Raw genomic sequence first — 22,082 nt, forward strand, 5'->3', positions numbered from 1 at the left:
CTTACTTAAGAGGTTGACTGTGACCCATTGGTTCTGGTTGCTTTTAGTGGGATTTCATGAAGTGGTGTGAATGTTAATTAAATTTGGAATAATCTGGCTGCATTTATTTGAGCTTTCACATTGATAGGCTTTGTTTTGACTAACACGCAGGTGATCATAGACATAGCAATAATGTCAGTGAAGTGATAAATGGACTGGGAACTGAGAGAGCTGCTCATCGTAAAATCATTAAGAAATACAAAATCAGATTATGAGTTTCCCTCCCCAAATGACTGTGATTAGAAGAGAGATGAAAAGGCTCTCTGATGATGGGTGCATTAAGACAATTAAAAAAGGGGGAGAGAAAGGCATCTTGAAAGGTCTAATCATTTCCAACACATGCTGATGGGATTGCCTGCAGCTATTTCACAAATAACAGCCTTCTTTTGTGTTTTATAAAAGAATGCATGTTGGCAATTTAGAGGGGGATAGGCTGAGATGACAACTGCTCTCATAGCTCGGCAGCCACTCCAGGGTGAGCGTTTCATTAACAGTGACTTTCTCATCTCCGTGGCATTGCAAGTAAGTAAGTAACCATATGCTGGACCTATATAAAGCAGCAGTTCTCTTGACGATGTAAAATTATAAATGACTGAAGTAACACTATATTCAAGCGCAGTGGAGAGTTTGAGCGTCCTGATTCAAAGTGTAGAGGTAATCAATAGCACATGGCCTTGCCACCTCTGTACGCCATATTCTTTACCTCACACACATGCTGTGATAGTATGTCTGTAACTGCCACTCCAAACTTGTAAAAATTACTCCAGGCCACAGCAGTTAAGTTAAATTTACTTTAACATATGCATATGGTAAAATCGTAAAACACAACTATGAATAGGTAAAGCAGCCCCATGGTTTTCTGGGGCAGGCGTCCTGTACAAAGAGATTTAAGGGGGGAAGAATAATTGGGAGATGATTTTTCCTAGACTGTTTTATTCCTTGTCATTTTTTTTTTTTAGAAGAAATTATATAAACGCAATGTATGGGAAAAACTATTTTACAAAACAAATTCTTATGTTACTGAATTTATTATTAATCTATTAGATGAATTGATGAATCAAACTTTATTAGAACGCCTTAAGTGTAACAGTAAAGACTGCATATCAGGACTTACCAGGTATATCTAACTAAAAGCATCTTACTTAGTTCTACTTTTTTTTGCCTAAGGATACCAACAGCTATTAATAATATTTGATTAAAATGTTTTTAAATAATAATGCAATCTGGCATCAAAACCTAAACAAAACATATATGGCATGAAAGTTGCAGTGGTGGAGGGAAAATGGCAAACGTCGACATTCAGAACTGCTTCCAAGCAATGTTTGATATCGCACACAAAATACACACTGTTCTGGACTTACAGTGGCAATTAGCTTGTCCACACAGTCAGGTGCCACACTGTGGAGGTGAGTGAGGTGGAACTGCAGGTGGATCTTGTTGTTGAGCATGTCCTGGCACAGTGGACATCGTAACATAGGCTGGACAGAGTGTTGCGTCATCACGTGCATTCTGAGCCGATTCAGGTCTGTGTTGGTGAACTTGCAGTAGGGGCACTGGTACATCTACGTGGGGGTGGCGAGAGGAACAGAGAAAGAGAAAGAGAAAAATAAACAGAAATAGGTTAATTTAGTTAAATGGGTGTGCTCGGCATGGTGGGCCTGTTTGGAAAGAAGCTGCAGGTCAGCGGGAAGAGTAGAGCCCACCCCCTTCCTTCAAACCGCCAGATCTCTCTGATCAGCGGCAAGTGTATATTACTGAGCATGAGTCTTTGCACCCACATCAAAGTCCACCTGTCAAATACTATATTGATTATCAACCTGATACACAATTACCAGGGCATCTGTAGCAGGAAGGCAAAAATATGTTTTAATGAAGTTTTAAAAAAAATAAATGCATAATATCATAAGCTTCAGTGAGATACCTAACTTACCAAATGACTGTGTTTTTTTTTTCCCCCCTACTTTTTTTCAATTAAGTCAGTTTTGGACTTATAATGAGTTCCAGGCCATTAAAGATGTGATAACCTTTAGCAAGAAACCCTTAATTCAAAGAGTTACAAAAAGTGAATTCCATGAATATCCGAGGGCATTGATGTGAACAAAAATATATGATTTACAACTCTCACCTGCTCCGCAGCGCCCTTCTCTGCCGTCCTGGGACGCTTGGAGGAAAGTGGGCTCTCTGCTGTATCAGACCGTGAAGAGGGCCTTTTGGAGGGAACAGGGGACTCTGACTGGTGCTGCTCCAGGTGGCTGGACAAAGCTGAACGTGCACACATTCACACAGACAAACAGGGGGGAGGGATAAAGAGAGGAGAGCAGACATGTCAAGATGAGGTGAGGACTTGGCAGCCTGGGAGCAGGTCAATCAATAACACTGTGGATAAAGGGCTTTGGAATGTCTTTCTTAAATGTGATGTAAGTGCCTTTAATGGGAATTGGGTCGAGAAATTGTTGTTATCGATGTCGTGCATTTGCATAAAAAAAGAAAAAGAGGCAAAACGCACCTTTTGCACACAGATTTTTGTTTCACGCCACCTAATATGTTCGATCCACATACAGTAGGTCTCTTAATATGAGACAAAGTACACAAACCTCTCAAGATTACCATGAAGTAAAAGAGGTAAAGTGATACAAATTACTGTCAAAGTGCTTTAAACATGATTTGCAGTCTATGGGTGTTCATTGGTCAAATGTCAGCAGAAGAACAATATTTCAATTATTACAACGACAAAGCTAAACTTTCTCTAAAAGGCTTTCCACTATTTATTTAGCATTCAACAATATTTTCTCTACGTCTCCAAAGTAAAGCTCCACAGGCAGAAAAGCAAAATATTACCAGGTGTTTTTTTTCCCCTGACCCGTAGTCATAGTTGTGCCTTACAAGGAGTGATCTGGCCCTAAGAATATATACATATATCAAACTTTTATCAAGCTATGTGTTCAGTTTGAAAGGTTTTCTTCCCTGTGTTTCAATTAAAGGTATATACAGCAGAAGTAAAACTAATTCATGTCACATTTGTGTAACAAGCGTTCCTCAGCATGCTTTTTTGTGATCATGGTCTGTGTCAAAGAGAAAATAGGACGGCGGGATTATGAAATGTTCCCTCAAACCCATGAGCAAATCTCAATACTTTCCCAAGGCTGGGCTGCACATGACAAGCTTTCATTTAACTCCAACATTTACAAGACATAAAGACATGCCACTGGGCTGAATGACGCCATCAGACTGATGATTAGTCATACACAAGCATTTTCACAGGGTACAACTATGCTTTGATTTGAAAAAAAAAAAAAAAAAAAAGTCTGTGGGTATCTAAAAAAAAAAGAAAGAAAGAAAAGAGTCATTTTCAGGGGGCTTCCAATCTTTGTCATCATATATCATTATTACAAGTGTTTCACTAGCTCACACACCAAATGAGATGACAAATCCTTTTAATGCAAACAATGCTAATATTAACAAAATACAGAATCTCTTTTTGCCATTTCTGCAGAGCACGGTCTTACACGATAGCCCCTGCAAACCACTTTAAACCTACTCCACAGTATAAAGGGAAAATGAGTAACTCAAGGTGGCACACAGAGAGGCAGGACTGTAATGGAGCAGTTCAACTTGGGCTGATGGAGGAGTTCAATCCACAGAGGGCCCATATGGGTGAGCTGCTGGAGCCCCACTCTTCGTCAACAGGGGAAAGAATCCACCGTGAAACTTAAGGAAGTGTCTTCCCAAACCCTAACAAGCCCATAAAGAGTTAAATTTGGCCTAATTTGTACAGTCCTGGAAGGGCAAATTGAGAACAGAGGGCACTGGCTGGGGAGGGGTGATTTAGCAGGGGGTCAGGTTAAGCGGGCTGACCACGCTCTTGCTCCAGACATTAAAATGTCAGCTCCAATCAGGACGAGGGCAGTTGAACTGATTACCCAGTGGGGGACCTGGCTTTGGACAGAGCAGCCTGCAAGATCTCCCAGAGACACTGGGATCAGCCAGCGAGGCCTTATTACGGTCCAGTCACAGCCAATCCTATTAAACACATCCGCCAATAAACAAAGGGAATGTTAAACAAAAGGAACCTCCCATTCCTTGACATTAACCTCTCAGTCATGGCACTGTCCTCACCAATTTCTCCTCAACTCCACCTCAGTCCACTCGTACTTTGCCTGAAGTCATCTCGAGTGGAAAACAAAGACGATCATTTGGGATCACCTTCACCTTTCAAGCACTGCTTGACCTATCAGTTCAAACTCAGGATTTTACCTTGGATTTCATGACATTTCGGTTTATTAGTATTACCTGATTGTATATTGCGCAAATAGGAACTTCGCATACCCCATCACATTCTCTTTTAACAATACATTAGCACAACAGAAAGCTTTTTACAAAAATGGCCACATCTTCGCGGTCATGAAGAGTAAAGCTTTCTATACACAACAGGACAAAGACGTGAAAAAGAAATATATAAAGACTAATACAACTTCAACAAAAATAATTATCGTCACTTGACTATGACTAACAGACAGGCAAAGCGTGTGGGGGGAGAAGACTTGAATTCTCATGTGAACACAAGAGCAGCCAACTCTCAACCCAAAAGCGCATGCATTCAGCTTGGAGAGTATGCATGGATTAAGCATCAAGCATCCTCTCAGCAACACGACTGAGAGGTAAACATACTGTAAGTGTTAAGTATATTTCACTTCCACAATTGCTCAATTGGTGCCAAAACAAGTGGCTGTTTATGCTCAAGCACTGGAGAGCTCCTGCAGAAGGACCCAAACCGACTTTTTAGTGCTGATGCTCTATGTTTATGTGAAAGAGTGTGTATGTGGGAAGGGAGAGGGAGAGTGAGGGAGAGGGGTGGGGAGCTGAAGAAGCTCACTCAGAGGCAGTCTCTCTCTCGTCATGGCCAATTATGACTCCATAAATCTGATCAATCGCTTTTCTCTTAAGAACACTACAACCCAACACCATCACCGGCACCGCGACTAACATCTAACTACTGTATCCAATTTTTCTATGTCAGAGGTGATGAAAAACTGACTGAAACATTGGAAAGAAATGGGAGCAAAAACTTTTACCTCCTCCCCCCCGCCCCTCTGCCATTATACACAGTCAACTTGACAAATGCTGTTGTCCAAGCGTGGATGCGCGTACAGATGTGACACAAGGATCTATAATACGAACCAGTGATCAGAACCAATGACCGAAACATTGTGTCTTGCCGGGTACAAGATTATTACAGGAACAGTGTACTGTTAAAAAGGCCAAAGAACAACAGTCCCTGGTGAAATGGGTACGGGTGTGAAATATACATGGCAACAATTAGAGGTGAAGTCCAGTTATGCCTTTTGCTGTGATACCGGGGGGGGGTTTAGAGACCCTCCAAAAAAGATCATATATTTTTTCAGTCATTTTGAAAAGTTACTTCTCAGCTTAGTTTCATTCCAAGTTAATGTATGGCCTGAGGATAATTTAAACAAACCCCAAACAAAAGTGTTATTGTATATTGAAACGTCAGTGGCTGATTTAATCAACAATGTTTCTTCCATGCACATACGAGGCATCCACAGGGGCGAACACACGACACCCCCTGTTAATGACCTTAATGTCTGCCAGAAGCCAGCCTGTTACCCAGGCCTCTTTCAGACTGGTCTTTAGACATGGGGCCCCGTCTACGCCAAGCACGTGCTGACAGATACATGGGGTGAGCTTTTGTTTGGAGGCCAGATCAAGAGTGGAAATAAACCAAATAAAAAAAAAACTATGAGTCAATTAAGTGATTATTAATTCATGCCCCTTTTCCGTAAACCAGTGGCTTTTGTGCTGTCGAGTCCCTTAAGTGAATTGGACTTTGGCACCTTGTCTCTCTCCATAGCTGGACTGTATTATTCAGGCAGCAACGGGGCTGTTGGCGTACTGCACTGGTCTCTGGAGCAATCACAACCTTGTTGTGCTTTCAAGGGGAGAAAATAGATGGTTGCTGGACAGACTGGCTGAAATGGTACAGACTGAATTTACCACAACAGGTAATCTGCCTTTGAAATCTTACAAGACAACAATCCCAGCTTCTATTAAAGTTTTTCCTGGGAGAGGTTAACCACATTCTATAAAGTTGCAAAAAACAATATGTAAGGATGCGAGATACAGAAAAATGATTCGGGGGGGGGGGGGGGATTCCCTTCTTACTGACCGAGATCAGATGCTCTCCCACATTCGTACTACAAGTCTTGTCTTGGCATTGCAGTTTCAAGCACTGGTTGTGAAAAAAAAACATAACCTCTCTCATCCATTCTGTCCATGCCAGCAAGGGTGGATAACTTAATCCACAGTCTGCCATTCAGGTGAACTTTGATGACTATTTGTCTGAGTAGTGAAACTCAAATGATTCTCTACGGGACACTTTGTGAAAAGTGTGCCTTCTGAGCCCCAGCTCCTTAAAACCTTTCACCTTCATACTGCTCAGACCTTGTGACACCCCTCGGCTTCCAGCAGTGTAGAAAATCCTCACCTCTATTCCCTCAGCAAGTTGGCCATTAATATGGAGATGATTCAACTCCCCTAGTGGTACAAGTCATTTTCTTTCAGTGCTGTACTAACAATACCTGGATATTGTCTTTTTCTTTTCCCATTTCTATCCAGGTTTTTTAATCTACAGTCTGTGTCAGAGCCCAGAGCAATAAAGGGCAGTGTTTCATTTCATTTTATATTTGTAAGGTAATTATTCTGCATTAATAAAAAGGAACAGCGAAACCTTCAACTGAAACCTGATACTGGAGGTACAGGTGAAGTAATTTCTAATATTAATAAAGTCCAAATAAATGTGTAAATAAGAAAACAAAATCTTGTTGGAGAGAGAGTGAAAGTTATGTGTTTTCAGGTACGCACACATCCATAAATTGGTAGAATTAACAGGGGTTTTATTAATCTATAGGTGACTGAACAACAGAAAGACAAGTTGTTCACCTTTACAGGACACAGCACAAGCACTTGACTATTAAACACTCTGTGGTAAAACTCATAAACACCAAGCTTTCAGGGAGTTGTCTCACAAACAAGGACAATTTATGGCCTATTATCTTCAAAGACAAAAGGAATTATAATGTGAGGGATGACAAACACTGAAAGGACGTGATATGAATATGTAAATATTTTCAGTGCTCTCGCACCTGATTTCTCACCCTACTTAGTTTTTACAGGCAATAACATATCACCACCACAGCACTGGATGTCTTCAAGTTGAAAATAGTAAAAACATGAACTTGTAAACCTGATTGTAACTAACTGAAGGCAAGCAATTTGACCTTTCAGTCACAGATAATGTTAAATCTACATGTGTGCACTGTCATATGGAAAACAACCCATACAATCAGGCACGCCTGATTGTAAATGAGCAGCATTCCAAGGATAAAAGCACAATAAAACATGAGCAGACTGCAATGCCACGGTGCTGCATCTAGGGGATGCTAATCACCATGTTCATTATACAGATTAAACACAGCAGCTCCAGTGTTCATGTCTCCGGCTCATCCACACCTCACCTGTACACACATGCTGGTGTACACACACACACACACACACTTACCCACACGAGCAGCCCACCCACGCACACATACACAAGCAGTATTCAGCTGCTCAGACTTTGTTTAGACAGTTTTACAGCTTTGGTGTCAATGCTTAACTGAAAATAGTTTGAGACCATTCTTAACACCTGTAAAACCCTATTGTTGGAGCCTGGTAAGAAAAACAGCGAGGGCAGGTTTGGCATGATAGTCTGTGAAAGGCTCAAACTAATGTGAGAGTTTCGGTTCTTGTCAAATAAATCTGTTCAGCATCTGTTTAGAAATGCATAGCAGCGGAAAAAAAACAACCTGTCACCGTCTCTTTGCAAAAAAGTTTTTTCTTTTTTTTTTTTTAATTCTGCCATTCTTACCGAGCAGAAGAGGTGAAACTGCACTGCTTGTTCAGGTAAAATTGCACACCTTAATTTTGGGTAAATATACATTTCATCTAATTTGTTTAATCCATTAAGCCCAGTGTTTCCGAACAAAAAGTTCTGCTTTCACATGTCATGAAGTTGGATAATACCATTACAATTTGTTCACTGGCAGAGTTTAAAAAAGGGAGAGGGAAAAAAAACAGCAGCTAATCGAAAGCTAAAGTGGAACCTGCATGTCACCTTTAATTGGTGCTCATCAAAACGACGTCAAAATACACCTACACACTTAGCTCAACAACACAGGCAGACACCGGAATTGTAAATGGCAGAAAAAAAAAAAGATCTCATAATAAATGCAAATTTGCATGTTTGTGTTTGACAAGTTCAGTTCATTTGCCTGTTTCATCTAAACTTGCTGAGTGGGAACTTTGAATCTTGTATTTATAGATTATTTTATAGATACTTTTGGAAGTATATCTTTTTTTAAACTGTGGCTTGAAAACCAATTAAATACAGAGTAAGCTGTAATTTCTGCGTCTCCTTGTTGCCGTTTCCCCTCGTATTTCTACAATAAGCCTGTCATCAGAGTGTGGATGACACAGCCTGGAGTATAATCCTTCAACTCCATGCCTACCATGTATTTCACTTTTCTTAAATTAAACCCAAGGAAAGCAAATACATACATATATATATATATATATATATATATACATACATATCAAGGTCAATTTCACTGGATGGCACTCTGTTAGACCCATGATATGAGAAACTATTTTGAAAGTTTGGATATGTATTAACTAACCCTTGTTTCTTTTGTTGTTGTTTTTTTACTTTTTGCACTTTTGGCCTTCCTCTTCAATTTTCCCTTGCCTCCATCATTTCTGCCTTGCTCCTTGCTGCACTTCCATACATTTGTCTGCTGCTTACACCACCTGCTTTAATGAAGTAAGGATCCCGCTTCCCTTCAGCCAGTGCTGTCTCAGCTTGGCGAGAAACGTGTAAGGAGGGAGGAACGACTCTCACGGCGGTCCATTTATACATATTTCATCACTTACATTAAAAATGACCCTTTGAATTCCTAATCAAGTCAGTTTTCAGCTACCTCCAACATTTAACTCTTTTCCTGTGCGTCTGAATGTATATTTGTGATAATTTTTTTGTATCATCTTAGAAAATCTGCACCACATAAAGTGTGCAGTGTTGGGAGCATATGACATTTACATATGTCTGAATGCCTTTACATGCACATATATGTATCATCAGTAGGATAGATACAAAACAAACAAAAAAAGAACAACAACAGAATAATGAAGGCATTTTTCAAGAGATGACATGCCGAATACATATGCATTTTACAAAGGCTTCTGATGTACCTCTAAATGATTTTAATGAATACTGAGGAGCTGTGGAACAAGAAAGAGAAAATAAGATTGACAGAGGCTTTAAAAAGGAGGAAGCCTTTTTTTTCTTTCTGTGTTCACTAATGCCGTCTGTCTGACAGTGACTGTCATTTGTAAAGGAACAATGTTGTGCTCTGTTTCAACTGCTACATGACAACGATGAGAAGAAATACTTTGGTACTTCTAATGATGGACCTCAGAAACTGCTCAGCCTCAGACAGTGGGAGACTGAGCACCTTTCGTATGAATAACAGGTTCATCCGGCATATTTTAACATACACGTCATCCGTGTATCTACTGTATAACATTTCCAGACAATCACCAGCCCAAACAAGTGCTCCCCCTGTTTATTGAATGCATTGTGAGGTCTTCCTCGCTTCCTCCCGACAAGACAGGTTTTTCTGCACTTGCTTTTAAATGGGCATGACGTTCATCAATCACACACAAAAAAGTTTGAAGCACAAAAAGAGACACTTCCATTAAACTACAGCTGTCTACCTTTTGCTGACAACACAGCCTTGAACCCACTACCCCAGCATACCCACCCACCTTTTCACTGACATCAAACAGAACCTCAGCCATGGTTCCCTAATGCAATGCTATTTTTAACTAAGCGTTTCTAATAAGCTGCTGGGAAGCTGTAAATTTTTCATATGCAAGCACATACTTCCTTTGTGAAAACACAGAAACACACTTATTTGGTGATTAGCGACTGACAGAGGGGAGGAAAGGAACTGAATATGCTTGTATCAAATTGCATGCCTTTCAAAAAGGAGGAATCCTAATGCGAGGAGTCGTCTTCCTGTGCACCACAGGTATGAGTGAATTATTAATCGGCCAGCTCATTTTAATGCTTTTTAAAGTGCTTTATTTTGATGTGCTAAAACATACTTTTAGCCATATTCAGTCAGGCATGCATATCATTATTTCTCCCATCAAAGAAGAGTGTCGCCCTTTCAAAGAGCACAAACAACTCAGCCTCATTTAAAATAGAAGTTCGAATATCAAAGACGTTTTACAAAGGCTGGGCTTCAAACACTGTGATGAAGTTTTTTTTTTTTTTTCTGCTGCACTTTATAAAAACTTAGGTATGCAAAAGGTCTGAATTGTTTTCCAGCTTTTAACCTGACTAGTGTAAATCAAAACATCCTGCAGTAACACAAGAAGTTAGACAAGTGAAAAGCATCTATTCAGGCCCGTTACTGTTCAGTGTCATCATTATCAGAAATCTCCACTATTGAATAAGAGACGTCTTAACTGGCAGTACTGTTTTTCTAACAGAGGCGCACTAAATAAATCCTGCATTGAAAAAAAAAAAGAAACCATATTTAATATACACACTGCTACTCAAATCTGAGCAGAAGCCATAAACAAAGCTTGACGCACGCACGGACGCTCGCACGCACACAAAAGCGCTTAGGGTTTTTTTTTGTAATTAAAGTACAGTAAACCAACTTTTACAAGAGTCTGTTAGATGTACAAACAGTTCTCCAGTCAAAAAAAGGCCCGTCAGGCTGCTGACTGCAGCTCAGACTGCTTTCGCGTCAACAGCTCAACAAAAAGGACTACAATCAGAAATACATGTACTTTGTACTCGAATGTACTCAAGCTAATAATAATACAAATGTAGTAACAGAAGTTATTGGCTAAAATGTTCAAAAGCAGTGGCTCATAAATGCATCTTGCACTTGAGAGTTTGAATTTGACCAAGATCCGCCCCCACTACACCAAGCCCAACCCCCTGCTCAGGCCTAACCATCTACACCTGTAAGTAAAAGAGAGCCACTCTGATTTGACAGTATGAAACACGTAAGCGTTGTCTTTCTTCCGTCTCTGTGTGCAGAAAAGTTTGAGAAGGGGGCAATGCTGTTGCATGTGGTACAGTTTGAGTTACACTCTCAGGCCTGTTCCTCACACCTATTGATCCAAGACAAGAACAAGGGTCAAATGTCTTCTAAGGATATTCCTTAAATTGTCATTTTTATCCTTTATCTGAAGAGAATGATGGAGCATGAAAGAGTGGTCCTTAAAATACTAGATTGAGGTGTTTAAAAAAAAATGTGTTTATTGCCTAAAAAGGGTCTAAATGATTTGATAAAATGTGTTTCATTTAATTTTGTTTAGCACCATTCAGCAGCATGGCGGCCTTAATCCTGTGAGAAGCACTCCCTAAATACATGTGTAAATATTGGCCTTACCTGTCCCTTTGGTGAGCTCCTTCTCCCCCCCACTTTCTCTGTCTTTGGTTTGGTCCTCCTGGTCTGTGGTGGTCTCACTAGCAGCCTCCACATCCTCGCTCAGCTCTCCTGAAGGGGGAGGGAGAACGGGATATGTAAATCACCACGCCATCAGAATTGGTGGAAGCACTTAAAGGGACGGCAGCGTTTTTTTCTATAGGAGCTTGCAACAATTACATTTGCTGACACACAGTTGCAAGGCGAGCAGACAAAGAGGGCAGAATCTGCTTTCTGTCCTGCGCTGCCTGATGTCACTGTGAAATGTATTCTGACATGAATTATAAAATCAGAACTGATTTATAATTGAACGGGAAAGGCAAATATTCTCTCCTTTATGTTGTCATTATTATCATATTATTGTAACTAAGTATTCAAAGCCATGAGACAAATCTGGTTTCCTCCGTTTAAAGTGGACATAAAATTGTGGGGGGGGGGAAAAAGCCAAAAAAAAAAAGCACACATGTGTCTTGAAGTGGGCGGATGGAAAAATTATTGTGTGAGCGGTATCCTTCAAGAGAAAGAGCTTATATTAAATGAGCCCCATTTTCTTTCTTTCTTTCTCACGCACACACACGCACACACACACACACACACACACACACACACACACACACACACACACACACACACACACACACACACACACACACACACACACACACACACACACACACACACACACACACACACACACACACACACACACACACACACACACACACACACACACACACACACACACACACACACACACACACACACACACACACACACACACACACACACACACACACACACAGTCCCCTGTTGCAATCTGCTAGGTTACTTACCAATACAAACCACATTTCACTTCTGCTATCCTACTATGGCAAAAAAAAATAAAAAATCATAAATATTTAAAACTTTCAGAGCCACAATTCATTTTATTTTTATGCCAAGTCAAAGGCAGAAATCCCCTGTAACCACCTTAAAAGCCTCAGCTCGATATATCAGGCCATTTAGGAACATCGAAGTCCAAACAATGGATATCCAATAACGCCATTTGTAAGTAACACACAGAGGAAAAGATAGCAAAAACAGATAATAAAAAGGGCATCAATCTTTTTTATTTCCCTCCAGTGCCCCCTGAACATCCCCTTTGCCTGTTAAGTTTGTTTAAAAGTAGTGAGACTTGCATGCAAGAGCATTGATTTGACAACAGTAAACTAGGCCGCAGTCAATAGGCCCTATCAGTTATTACACAAGTCAGCTAATTCTCAGCAAATGTACTTAAATGCTCTTTTGAAAATGCTTTCATGCTTAGGTCTCTACTCTATGAGCTATTGATATATTGACAAAGCTACAACAGCTACTGAAATATCCTGTTCAAGTATTCAGCCCTGCAGTCATCACACATCCAATCTTCGCTCACCACATGACTACCCACAACCAAAACCACTTTGATGATGGTACATTACACCCAACACTTGCTTTCAATGTGTTGATACAGGTATGAACGTGTTGCATACCATGTGTACAGTTGGTATGGTCTTCTCAAACTCCTAATATTATATTGCTTTATTCACAGGCCTGTCCTTAGCATTCGTAGACATCAATAAAATATTCGAAAGCATTGTTTTTGCTATTTTTTAGGCGGCGAACAACTCAAACAAATTCATAAGTTATGTATTCAAGTGAAAATACATTAAATGAAATTACTGTTTTGTAGTTTCACGTTTAATTCACTGCTGTGTGTATGTGCGTCATTTATTAGCTTAAAAAAAAAAAAAGCCATGGATATTTTAAATACCAACAATACGTTTGTCTATTTTTATTACAGATGCACAAAATATTTTCTTTGTTTGGGTTAACTGGATGCACATTCCGGCTTTAAAATAATAATAAATGCTTATTTCAACAACAATGTTGCATTATTCTGCATCTGAATGAATACGGAGAAACTGTCATTTTTTTTCCTTTTTTTGTAAAATAACAAGGTCATTGGAAAACACTGTTACAACAGGAAAGGAGCAGCATCCTTTATTTCCTGCTTGCTGGTACGGTTGTTTTATGAAACAGCTGCCTGATGAGTGATAGGTGTATGGATTTTGTTGTTACACATTACAGCTAAAAGCAAACTGTGAGCCAATGCTGTTATGTCTAATAACAGTATTCAAAAGGGATCACTGGCTACTTGTGTTAGTTTCTTTTTATTTTTAAGTGTTCTGTAGATTCTCCACACAATGAGGAGAATTTTGGTCTTTTATTTTTAACCGTGTGTCTATTATGTTTCCAAGGCAACCTATAAATTCCATGCAGTGCTTGTGAGGCGGATCTCAAACATTCCCAGAAAAAAAAACAACAGATCTGCTGCAGAGTCTTCAAATCCCATCTAACTCCTGCCTGTATAAATCTCCACAACTGAGCAAGAATTAGGATACTGTACAACTGCATAGGTGCTCAGATTACAAAATAATCCCCAGGTAAATTTTTTAACCTTTAAAAATGGGGCAAGGTGTCATTTCTTAGCTGTGTGACACTTGTAGTGAGACTAATTCCCCACCTACGCATTAATACACACTTTGTGCTTGAACATTACTGTGATAGGCAGCCAACATTCTAATGCTATTCAGCTTGCCTGTACCCACCCCCAACGTCCTACATGCACGTGTTCAACAATGTTTTTTTTTTCCCGCCTCATGTTTTCTATACTTCTTTATTTAGATGTTTAATCAACTTATATGACACATTCAGTGCACACAGCACAGAGTCCCATCCATAATTTATGCAGAAATGCAGACGTTTAATTCCAGGAGAAGCGTTACATCTTTAAGTGGCAAATGGCTTTGCCTATTTCTTGCCTCATCTACAACAGTATCACAGAATGATTAAAGCTAGGCTGACTATAATTAATGAAAGGTCATGAGTGGCCTAAGAGTAGGATGCAAATGGAAGAGACACTAAAACTGCAGCCATAGATTAACTTGAAAATAGATTAGGAGAAACACTCAAAGCTATGGCAGCAGGCCATTTCTAACCCAAATCTGAGAGATGTAAAGGACAATAGCCCGGAGGTTGTCTTCTAATTAATTGTCTTCATTAACAATCCTAATACAATGATATGAAACAGTTCCATTAATCTAATCATGCAAGCTGAATAAGCTCAATGCGACACAGAGATTACGCTCATTTATTCTGGGCATATAAATATCAGCTTTGCTCTGCCAGTCACTCAGAGGGGACAGTTCATGAGTTCCCTTTCCCAGCATTGCGCACACACCCACACACACAAACACACACACACACGCACGCACGCACACACACACGCAGGCCCCATCCAGGAGCTCAGCGCTCTTCCCCTCTTCGTGTATTGCCAGTGAGAATGCAGAGTCTTAATCAGACCCATAGGTGTCACTCTATACAAGCTGGGAGAGAGCAACTGGCACACACGTTTAATGAGGTGCAGGGGGGAAGGGGCTGAGCAGAAACAGACAGAAACACACAGGGAAGGGGAAAAGAGAAGAAATATGTGGAGATGACAAAAGCAGATGCTATGCAAGAGCTGTCCAGTGAAGATGAGACACTGAAAATGGCAAGATTACCTTCAGATGAGAGAGAGCAGCCTTCCTTTCCCCTGAAGAGCAGTGATTACACTAATGCTAATCAGACTGACAAGCACAAACGGCCTAATAAATAATTGATGGTAACCACTGCACTTTCCAGTATTCCTTCCCAGACTGTAGAGAAGAGCAGCGGCAAGTAATAATAGTCACTCTAGATATCTTTCACTAGGTCAGGCTCCTCCTCTATCCTTGGCCTCAGCAGAATATACTGCTGTGATGATAGCTGCCGCTCTTAAAGTACAGAATTCTGGTCCTACCTGAGAAAGGCTCCAGTGTTCCTGAAACAGCAGTGGCAGCCTGCTCTTTTTGTTGCATATACAGTACCTCAGTCAACGATCCTGTCTTATCTATCTCGCTTGGCTTTCGTAAGTCATGGAGAACCAGCGCGGGGGCTGAACTGAGCTTCTCCCTCTCCCTGGCTCTCAAGTACTGGAAGCGAGAGTTGAGCTCTGGTTCTCTCTGGGCTCCTGTGTGGAGCTGCCTGCCTAAGCTCTCATTACTCTCATTATGATTATTGAGGCTGTTGTTATCATTTTAACCAGGTGTCACAGGAGCTGCAGAGAGGTGTGCTCCCCCTGCTTTATCCAGGGCCGGACAGCTTCCTTTTCTTTAGCACTGCACTGTCGGATAAAAAGCAATCTTATTTCACACTTCACAGACTCTATCTTTCTCCCCTACTTCTTTTTAAAAATCCCCCTCTTGCTCCCCCATCATCCCTTGCACCCCTTCCTTATATCAAAGTTGCCCTGACTCTGGACAAGAGGGTGCAAAATGAAAGTGACAGGAGGGTACCATGGGACAATGAGACACAGGGCCCATGCTGAGGGCTTTCATGCATTGTCCGCGCCTCATATCAGCACCTCTGTGCCCCATATACAAGACCCCCCCCCCCCCTCTTTTAAAAGCACAACACATAGGAAAACACTCCCACCCTTTGTGACACCCCCCCACACCCCCCTACATGCATATGCTCACTGACGCTCTCTTCTTATGTACTCACGAGCTACAACCTCATAAAACCACAAGTGAACGAAACATGACCACAACATCGCCAAAGACAAGAGCAGCTTTTGGCTCTGAACAAGCAGTTAACCACAACATCATCAGTAACCATAATGGCCACGGCCTGACGACACATATAGCCGAATTCAAGTATGTAAATAAAAGTCGTCTAAATGACTCACAAAACATTCATCACCCTGATGATGTGCATGTACTTTAAAGTGTCATGTACGTGTGATACTTATTAAAACTGATATCTGTTTATCTTCAAAACACAAAGAATGACGTGTAAAACGATGCCAGGTGTAGAGAAATGCAAATATTTTAGGTTCATTGTGGTGAGATATCAAAAATTTACAAATCCACCTGCCACGCACAAACATACACAGAAAATAAAAGTAGATGCATACGCTTCCTTTCTTACTCATGCTCTCACTCCCTCTCACCCACACAAGTTCACATTTTGAAAGGAAAGAAGAGTGAGCTACCTCAGCGCTGCTGGTCGGAGTTATGTGTTAGATTCCTGACCTGTCTATGGGGGGACTCGTTGGCCTCTCCCTGCTGGCCCTGCTGTGACCTCAGGATCTAAATGTGAATGAATACTTTGTGTCTCCAAGGGGCTGAGGGCAAGAGTGAGGGAGGGAAGGAGGGGTGATATAGTGGAGAAGGAGGAGGTGCAGAAGATGGAGGAGGGGTGCAAGGGTAAGGCGGCTAATAACAAAAAAAAACTTTAAACAGCAAGTTAATCACAAACAGCAGTGATGGCTCACACTGCTCTCCTGGTGGTGCCCGCTCATCAAACCGGCTCATAGCTCCTGCACACAACACTTAAATTTCATCCCTCTCGCGTCTCAAAGCCACTGCATCCCATGTTTAAGGATGCACAGTGTATTCAGGTCAGATTTTCATTATTTTTTTTTTTATATTATTTTTAACAGATAAAATAGATCTCAAAAAAACACTTTGGGAGTGGATAATTTCACTGCTTTTGCACTCTTGATATTTAGTAAATTAGGAAGTTATCAAGCACATTGTAAAGAATTAAATATTCTCCCTAAAGTGTTATCTCGGGGGAAATCATGCTAATTAGAAATACTTCTCATGATAATGGCATGTTTAGATACATTACAAATAAAGTGGATAAAGTGAGTGCTGCTCCAGTTCTTTTCTCTTTGTGTTTTACTGCGGTGATGAAGGAGGGGAGGATCTAGGTTAATGTGGCTACACAGGGACTGAGCATTCAGGGACTGCTCACTCTTCTGCCCCATCAGACACACACACACACACGCACCACACTGGGTTCCTTGAATGCCCAGGATGACGACCGCTAACTAACACATATTATGTCCACAATGGAAGATGCAGACTGTGCTTTTCCCTGCTAGGACAGTAGGCTAAAAGCCTGGATGGGGGCAAAAGCGTCACCGGGCCATGCTCTTCCATCTACTCTGCCTGAGGGACATGGTCCTGCACAAAGAGTCACTCTGCCTCTCTGCCACCGCCACCCTCCGCCATGCATTTATGCTTATCGTCTTCCACCACTGCCTCCTCTTAAATCAACCTCCTTTTTATTAATGCATCTTTTTTTTCTTTTTCCTCCAGCTCACACTACAATGCCTTCACCTATTTACAGCTATTCAAAGGGACTGGGGTGGGTTGACGGTGTGTGGGGGTGGCTGAAGGGGTGTGTGAAGAAAAAAAAAGAAAAAAGAAAAAAGGGAGGGGTGAGGGTGGTGGGGCATCACGGCTGTCATAAAGGGCAATCACATCAACTCTGAAATATTCACCAGTGGGTTGGAAAATGCGATGGTACAGTTATGACAGGCGAACAGGCGACTCCCCCCACTCTAACCCGCAGTCCCCCGCCCTCCTCTCCATCAGGGCGGAAGCATGGTGGACACTCTGAATATGTATAACCCGGAAAATGTATTGATTTTTCATTTGGCAAAAAGGGACACAAAAATCACATAACCTGAAACTGTCACAGCTCTTTTGTTCATAGCTCATCTCTCCTGATGTTTGGCTTTTGCCACAAACTCTCTTTAATTACCAGGTACAGTGAGCTTCAGAGTCTTTCTCCACAGAGACACAGCCACATGCAGCCTGCTGGGCTTAACAAGACAGCCCACATCTATTATATATGACATACACCCAGCAGCTTTTGTTTCATATCTGACTAATAAGCGCACTGAATATGACTATACCCACAGTTTGTTTTGTTATTATACACAAGATACTGTGCAAAAAGCTTTCCTGAAGAAAACCTTGAAAATTAAAAATATAGCATGCCACTTTAAAAATAGCACTTTCATACTAAAAGCTAATGCTGGATGATCCTGGCATTTATTTGATGTGCTTTTCTGAAGCACTTCTGCTTAACATGAAATTCTATTATAGATCAAAGTTTTTCCAAGGTAACAGGCAGGTGCTTGTATGTTTGTCCTAGTGGGCAGACTATGTGTATGTGTGTCCATTAACAGGTAATAATCTGTTTATCTCTCCTTTTAGACACTGCAGACCAGTACAGTGGACTGTCTGAAAAAGATCTGTCGATTTATTGAATGCACCATTTGCATATCTTTGTAGTGCTTCCATCTGCCTGTGGACTGTTCTGTGGAGGTATTAGCTCAGAAAATCAATGTTGCCATGGTTGGATGTATGTAGCCCCTACCTCGGCGCGTGTTCGGAGTCCGGCTCATCGCTCCCACATGGGTCCTATTTACATGAGTCCTGCCGGCAGAGGCTTTCCTGCCAGTTCTTCAATCTTTGTAAACTTAAAGTACACAAACATATTTCTCAGCACACCCCTCCAGAGTGGGCTGGTTTGCCATCCTCCTCTCTGGTCATTCGGCCTCCCTGTCTCCATCCACAGCCCTGGGCTTGACTGTCTGTTTGTTTATGAAAGCGTACGCAGAGATAAAACAGAATCTGACAAGGTTATGAATACCAATTTTGCTAATCAATTTTATTTAAAATATAAAATGTAGTGTATCATTGATGTGTGTTTTCTCTCAAAGGTTCAGTGGTCCGCTAAGTTCAGAAGTTTCAAGATAGTTAAGGGGAGAGATAGAGTATGATAAGACCGGGCTAGTTCTGATGCTTTATTTCTTTTTTACACTTATTTTAATTCATTACATCACAGAACTGTAGTGATATACTGTACACAAAAACAGCACAAGGCTGGACTTTGTTATGGATATTTTTTTTTTTTCTAGTCGAGAGATTGCACTGAATACCCTGGGTAAGTTTTCTTCTAACAACCACCTCGCTGGTTGCTCATAGCTAATTGCTAAAGAAATCCAATGATTACATTGCACAGGCACTTTAAAACATCCATGAGAGTGCTACCACTTATTGAAAAAAAGCTTTCCCTACCTCTATCCACTCAGTTTCTAATACAAATCAAACATAGGGAGCTTTCTTTCACCATTTGTCTTTCTTTCTGTTCCTCTTTGCATAGCCCATCCATTACTTTCACATGAAATATGAAAAGGCAATATCCTCTCTGTGTTTGTACTGAAGCGTAATGCGATTGTGTTGTCATTTATAGGAAATAATCACAAACCTCTCTTTCATTTTCCAGTTCAAATAACCATGAAAAATTAGCCTTCAATGTCAGGGAGGACAACAAAGGGATGCACACACACTATTGCTTCACCACCGCGCTTGACATTTCTCCTTAATAGGAAAACGGGTGGTTGTTTCTCTCTTTCTTTTTCAATCTTTCTTTTTCTAACCTCTTTTTTTTTTGACCTAATTAAAAAAGTTCTGCACTCAGATCTTTGTAAATCTCTCCTGCGTCTTTATTCGGTGTATAGTCCACATGGTAAAACAACTTGGAGGGTTTGAAAACTCTGGTTCTGTGCACACTGCACCCCGCTCATTAGCACCCCTACCACTTGTCTGTTAATGGCTACTGTTGAAGGGAGATGTCGCCAGACAGCCACTATGGGGCTCAGGTCACCGTGACTACCGTCCAGTAGCCAGATGGATAAATAATTCAAAAGCTATCAGACTCCCTGGCAGCAGAGCAGTCCCAAAAACACACACTCAGGACACAGTTTGTAAGGGCCTTCCTAGCAGATCAGCATTTAGCCCTTACAAATGATGTACAACCAGATGTTTGTACAAGACCCAACACAATTAGCTTTAGCTGTAGTTTGAGGATTCTTTTAATTTAGAGAAATCCTTATTTTCACTGTGTGCAGCAAAGTAATAGTAATCGCTTTCTGTTATACTGCCATTAAATGCTTAATAGGCAGGTTGTTTTTCACAGTAATTATGTAGCAAATAATCAACTAACTTCACGATGCAATTATAGGAGATGCATTTGGATGAGTTAGATTTTTGTTTGCAATCATAGACATAGAGAAATACAACAACAACAAAAGATACTGCAAGGTATCTATGATTATCAAATTGATTCTGTAAATATCTTAGTGAGGTAAAGTCTCGGTCAAGAGTGAAGCCATAGATACAGATTTTATTATTGTTTTGGTTTTTTTTAGTTCCCAAAAAGACTTGAGCTCAATGCGACTGAAAAGCGGTAAACCTTCAAAGTCACAGAGACAACACGGGTACAGGTCTGAATGTTTCTCTGGGTAATGAGGCATTTCTCTGCCGAGATTCAATGTTGTCCTCTTTGTTCCTGTGAGGAGAGGTTTAATGAAAACTATATTAAAACTAGATTACAAAATCACAAATAGACGTCTATTCAACTGCAGTGTATGACTCCTATGATTTTCTTAAGATCCTTATTTGCATACTTTTAAAAGTGGATTTCATCAGGCAGTATGGTTTGTGATGCATATAATGAAATTTCCTCTCAAAAGGCTAATGAAAAAGACTCATCTCATGCAATTAGCAGCTTCTTTATTCACTTCTTGTAATGTATTAATTTATTATCATATAATTCTGGCAGGACTATTTATTTATTTGATTAGGCGCACACCTTACAGCCTTAATTACAAAATAGACTCTGGGCGAGATGATAGGATGCAGAGCGCCAACTCAACCATAATTTTTTATCTAGTTATCTTTCTAATCTCAGTGGTATGTCCAGCCTGCATTCATCTGAGCCCAATCAGTATGCCTGAATGCTTTAGGCTTTCAGTTTTACCTGAGATTGAAAACTACCTCAAAATGACACTTGACAGAGCAGGCCTACACAGTTCACCCTGCATGAGCTTTTTGTTCTTTTCTTTTTTTTTTGTTTTAATTGGCAGCTCCTACCCACTTGTTCAGCTGAGTGTACCCTCTTGGAGTGGGTCAGATATGCTCTCCTCCCTCGACAAGTGTAGATCAGTAACTTGTATTTCGAGCCAAAAATGTAAAGGTATAGTTTCATGCGGTGTTGAATTCCTAAACAGAGAAGAACTTATACAGAGAGGGTGTGCTGAAAGCTCCTAGAAGGGAGAAACTGTGCTGCCCGCTGCACTGCTCTCCAGAGAAGGAGACTTGGAGTGATTACAGTCAAACACTGCTACTCGGTTATCTTTGGCTCAGCCACAGGAGAGGGAAAAGACGAGACAGGAAAGGAAAAAAAGATGGAACTGATGATGTGGCGAAAACAGGGGCCAGCTGGTTCAAAATGACCGAAATGACTAGTTGCATCTGATACTGTTCTTGTAAAATTTACCCTATGCTAAAAAAGAAAAGCCGCAACATCCCCAGTAGCAATCACTGGACCCAGAAAATCTTAAGGATGTGCACCAGGACTGTCTGATGTCCACGAGCTGCAACGAGCTCCTTCACCAAAAGGTACATTCTTTTCAAGCAATGTCAAGAATAGCCCTTAAGGAGAAGGTGAGGGAGGAGATATTATTAAAGAGACATTTCAAATGTCCTTGGATTTTGAAGTGGAGGCCAATTA

At 40.8% G+C, this 22,082-nt stretch overlaps 1 protein-coding gene across 1 annotated transcript in view; it reads right to left on the bottom strand.

Moving 5' to 3' along the window:
• Window positions 1-22,082, bottom strand: part of zfhx3b (zinc finger homeobox 3b) — a 137,100-nt gene that overhangs the window by 15,517 nt on the left and 99,501 nt on the right. Inside the window, exons 6-8 of the mRNA XM_080458316.1 lie at window positions 11,568-11,675; window positions 2,165-2,301; window positions 1,401-1,601 (exon numbers count right to left, since the gene is read on the bottom strand). Of these exons, the coding sequence (XP_080314442.1) occupies window positions 1,401-1,601; window positions 2,165-2,301; window positions 11,568-11,675 (446 nt within the window). The remainder of the gene's footprint in view (window positions 1-1,400; window positions 1,602-2,164; window positions 2,302-11,567; window positions 11,676-22,082) is intronic.

Source organism: Lipophrys pholis (assembly GCF_963383615.2).
Source record: "Lipophrys pholis genome assembly, chromosome: 2".
In the NCBI taxonomy this organism is placed as follows: domain Eukaryota; kingdom Metazoa; phylum Chordata; class Actinopteri; order Blenniiformes; family Blenniidae; genus Lipophrys; species Lipophrys pholis.